Source organism: Galeopterus variegatus, unplaced genomic scaffold, assembly GCF_000696425.1.
Source record: "Galeopterus variegatus unplaced genomic scaffold, G_variegatus-3.0.2 Scaffold13881, whole genome shotgun sequence".
Classification (NCBI taxonomy): Eukaryota; Metazoa; Chordata; class Mammalia; order Dermoptera; family Cynocephalidae; genus Galeopterus; species Galeopterus variegatus.
The window spans coordinates 4745-8678 of record NW_007739992.1 but is presented as its reverse complement, the minus strand read 5'-3'; the positions used below and the strand labels follow the sequence as shown (position 1 = coordinate 8678).

Below are 3934 nucleotides of genomic sequence, written 5' to 3'. Positions count from 1 at the left end.
TCAGTAGCTCAGAAATATAAGTCCTGAAGTGTGGGGCCCTGTGCTCACTGGGAAAGTTGCAAGTGGGGGGTGGCATCCTCTGTGCCCAGCCCTGTGCGGTCCCTGCTCACAGCCAAACCTCTGCTCCTGTGAGCATTGTTGCCACCTGCTTTGTGAAGCTGGAGAAGGAGACAGAGGTAAGATTCAAGGTGCAGATGAAACTCATTGTCTAGAAGATTTCAGACACAGCGTAAATGGTGCGTAAATAGATGTGGGTGGCCCTGGCTTTTATCTTAGAGTGGATTTTGTTTTGGTCAGAACTGCCTATGTTCCAAGTGACAAAAACCTGAGCCAAACTGGCTTAAGCAATGTAGGGTTAAGGCCATAGCTACAGCAATAACTAAGTGACTACGCCAGTTGTATGGCCAGGCCAATTGTATTGTTAAAGCAATTCATAACTAAAGCCAAACGTTTCATTATTTTAGTTATACTAAGTTTCCATTTACATTGTCAGGGCTGGGGCTCAGGCCCTTCAAACCCATTGTACAGGCTGGGTCACCAGACCCCTCACATGCAGGTCCATGCTAGGTAATTGGGAAAGATCCCGGGAGGCATTGACCGATGGCATGAGCTCAAGTCCTCAGCAGTAGCAGCAGCGGTGGCCTCTTGGAGCATCCGGGAGCACTGGCAGCAACAGCCTCCAGCAGCAGTAGCAGCCTCCCTGTGCCCCCCCCACCCCCTGGGGCAGGGGGCCCTGTGGATCAGAGCCACTTGTCCTTTATATTTACGTCCGTAACCCAGGACACTTGGGAGCACATACACAATTACATTAGACAGTAGCCAAGGAACACCGGGGCGCATGTGCATATTTACATCAAATGCTTGGCAAGATTCTGAACATCTGAGGGGCCCTGACCATTTTCCTATATTTTCCCCACAAGCAAGAAGGGAATGTCTTGGTTGTTGTAACCTAAATGCTGGTTCAGGACTCAAATGAGGGCACCAGGACTTAGTTTCTGGCTCTTTCTGGGCTCTGCCCTCTTCTGGGTTGGTGGTAGCAGTTCCAGCCCCTATATCCTCTCAGGATTCTGGTCTAGCTGGAGAGAGTGAGGGTCTCTGTCCAGATGCCCAAGCAAAAGCCTCATCGCATTGCAGGGGCTCTGATTTGGTCACATGCCTGTCCCTTTGTCATTGTGGCAGGGAGTGTGTGAAGCACCAATTGGCTTAGGCGTGGCTCAGGGGAAGCCCCTGGGACTCACCTGGTGGAACAGTTATCACAGGCAGCAGGGAGATCTGTGCTGTGTGGACAGTAAACAGCCACTGTCCCTCCTGTACTGATGCTCCATTTCTACCCTGGACACTCTTCCCCAGTGTGCTCGTGGCCCTCACTTCATTCAGCATCCACCCAGCTCACCGGCCACTCCTCAGAGAGGGTCCACTCCTACTCTTCCTGGAGTGACGCCCTCCACCCTCTGCATCCCCTTCCTCTGCTTGCTTTTTCCTCGTAGCACGCAGCACTGACGTCTTACAGCTGGCTGTGCCTGCTGTTCCTCTCTTCCCCGATATGAAGGCAGGGACTGGGTGTTATTCATAATAAGCCAGTGCCTAGAACAGTGCCTGGTACAGAGTAGGTGCTGTAAATATTGACTGTCAGGCTTGTTTTGAACAGTTCATTGATCTCAAGTTAATTTGCATATATGATTTAGGTGTTAAGCATTTTTTTGCTGTTACTGATTTCATGCACTAAAGAAAGTAAAAATGATGTAATTTTTTAATTGAAACATCAATTATGCATATTTGTGGGGTAAATATAATATTTGAAATATACTGGGAATTATTATATAAAGTAACTAATATTTAACTTTTTTCGCTGTTTATGTAATTGAGTTTTTGTTTTTATAGGTGATATTGTGGGTCTGTATGATGCTGCTAATGAAGGCAGTCAGCTGGCCACTGGCATCCTGACCCGGATCACGCAGAAGTCGGTCACAGTGGCCTTTGATGAGTCCCATGATTTCCAATTGAGCTTGGACCGAGAGACTTCCTACCGATTGTTAAAACTTGCCAATGATGTCACTTATAAACGACTGAAGAAGTAAGTGTATGTGACTGGAAATCCTATGTTACATTTTCCTTTAAACACAGCTCACTCCCTCCTACCACTTCTCACGTGGAGGAAAAGGGAGCAACCCCATTTGGTCACGAGTCATCCTGTGCCCCTCGTGTGAGATGGTGGCAGTGTTGGGTGGGGGGTGCTCAGTGCACTGAATTGCTGGTTTTTGCTGAGCTGCTAATTTTTGTTTTCTCCCTTGGCAGAGCTCTAATTACTCTAAAGAAGTATCATTCTGGCCCCGCGTCCTCGCTTATAGAGGCCCTCTTTGGTGGATCAGTCCTCAGTCCTGCCAGTGAAATACGTAAGGACTTTTAGGTTTTCTTTCTTCATTGAAATCACTGCTTAAAGTACCAAGAACAATGTGACCATGGGCCATATTAGCAGGTATTTGAGAATATACAATTAGTAGAAGTCTACCGTAATGTCTTTGTACAAATTTTTCTCAATGACTTGCATAGACTGTCTTCTCTGTACTCAGTACTATAGAAGTAGCTCATTTCACTGAGTTTTTAAATAACGTTCTTTCTAGCATATCTAAATCTTTTATTTTGAAATGTAAGGGTATTTCTTCTGGCTCAGTGCTCTGTGAAAGTAGAGGATAGCTGATCATACTTTATGCTTGATAGCAGTTTTTGATTTGAAAAATCTCAATTCCAAAAACCTCTGATTGTTTTCTCAGCATACTTCGAATTTAAGATAATTTATTTCTGGTTATAAGAGTAATGTGTGGTAATTGTAGAAAATTTGGAAATAGAGAAGTATGTAAACAAGGGAAACAAATCACTCCAAAACCTGCCGCTTAGAGTTAGCCTTATTACTACTATCTGTGTGTGTTTTTCTAGTCTTTTTTCCTCATCCATATAGAACAACATATCTATTTTACACACATGTAAACACACACACAAACCCTCCTCTCTTCGCTCATGGTAGCCTGTGTACTTTTTCGTGTGCTTCAGTGTTCTTGAAGAACCTCATTTTATTTATCTATTTATTTAGAAGCTCTCAGTCGGCTTTATTGCAATTCTAGAATTGGGCAACATGTTATCCCATAAAATAGAATGTGTTCCAACGAGCCAAGCAGAGGACATTGGTTTTATAGACAGAAAAAGGCTAAAGAAAGTGGCCGGTTGGCTCAGTTGGTTAGAGCACAGCCATAGAACACCAAGGTCATGGATTCTACCCCCTTATAGGCCAGCTCCCAAAACAAACAAACAAAAAAGAAAGCAGAAACAAAGAGCAAAAAGCAGATTGGTCACTTCAAAGTTTCCTTCCTTGTAAGGTGGGGACAGGGAGACAGAACAATAGAAAAATAACATCAGGTTACTTAAGGCCATTTCTTCTGGGTAAGGATTAAGGCAGAGGGAACTTCACTGTCATAACTATTGAGGATTTAAACTGGCCTGTTGGGTGGGGAGGGATTGTTTGTTATCTTTCTCCTGACTTCTGAGAAAGTCAGACCAAAGCCTAAGTGACATGAAACTTAGCAAGGGTGACTCCATGTTGATTTTTAGTCCTACTTTTTGGGACCTAGCGTAGAAACTTAGCCCAAAACAAATTTTATTTAATAGTTCTGAGAGCCTGACCAAAACTAAGGGCATTAGCGCCACTCTCAGTTACCATCTTCCTGGGTTCCCGGTCTCAGCAAGCCATTCCTAGGTTAGGGTGTCCTCATTATCATGTGTGCATTATTTTTGTGTTGCGTTGTGGTTGGAAGAATCCCATTTCCAAAAGGAGTTTGTTATCTCATCAAGCAGCTGCCCATAATTTAACAATCATCTAGATACTGGACATGGCCAATTTTTAAAGCATTGGTTTTGGTCAGGTCTGATGCAGGAGTTCCCG

General features: G+C 44.3%; 1 protein-coding gene across 1 annotated transcript in view; it reads left to right on the top strand.

Moving 5' to 3' along the window:
• The window catches only part of LOC103581766 (DNA-binding protein SMUBP-2-like), a gene marked incomplete at its 3' end in the record, with an annotated part of 12138 nt that overhangs the window by 5220 nt on the left and 2984 nt on the right, over positions 1-3934 (top strand). The window contains exons 3-4 of the mRNA XM_008563520.1: positions 1882-2074; positions 2296-2393. Of these exons, the coding sequence (XP_008561742.1) occupies positions 1882-2074; positions 2296-2393 (291 nt within the window). The remainder of the gene's footprint in view (positions 1-1881; positions 2075-2295; positions 2394-3934) is intronic.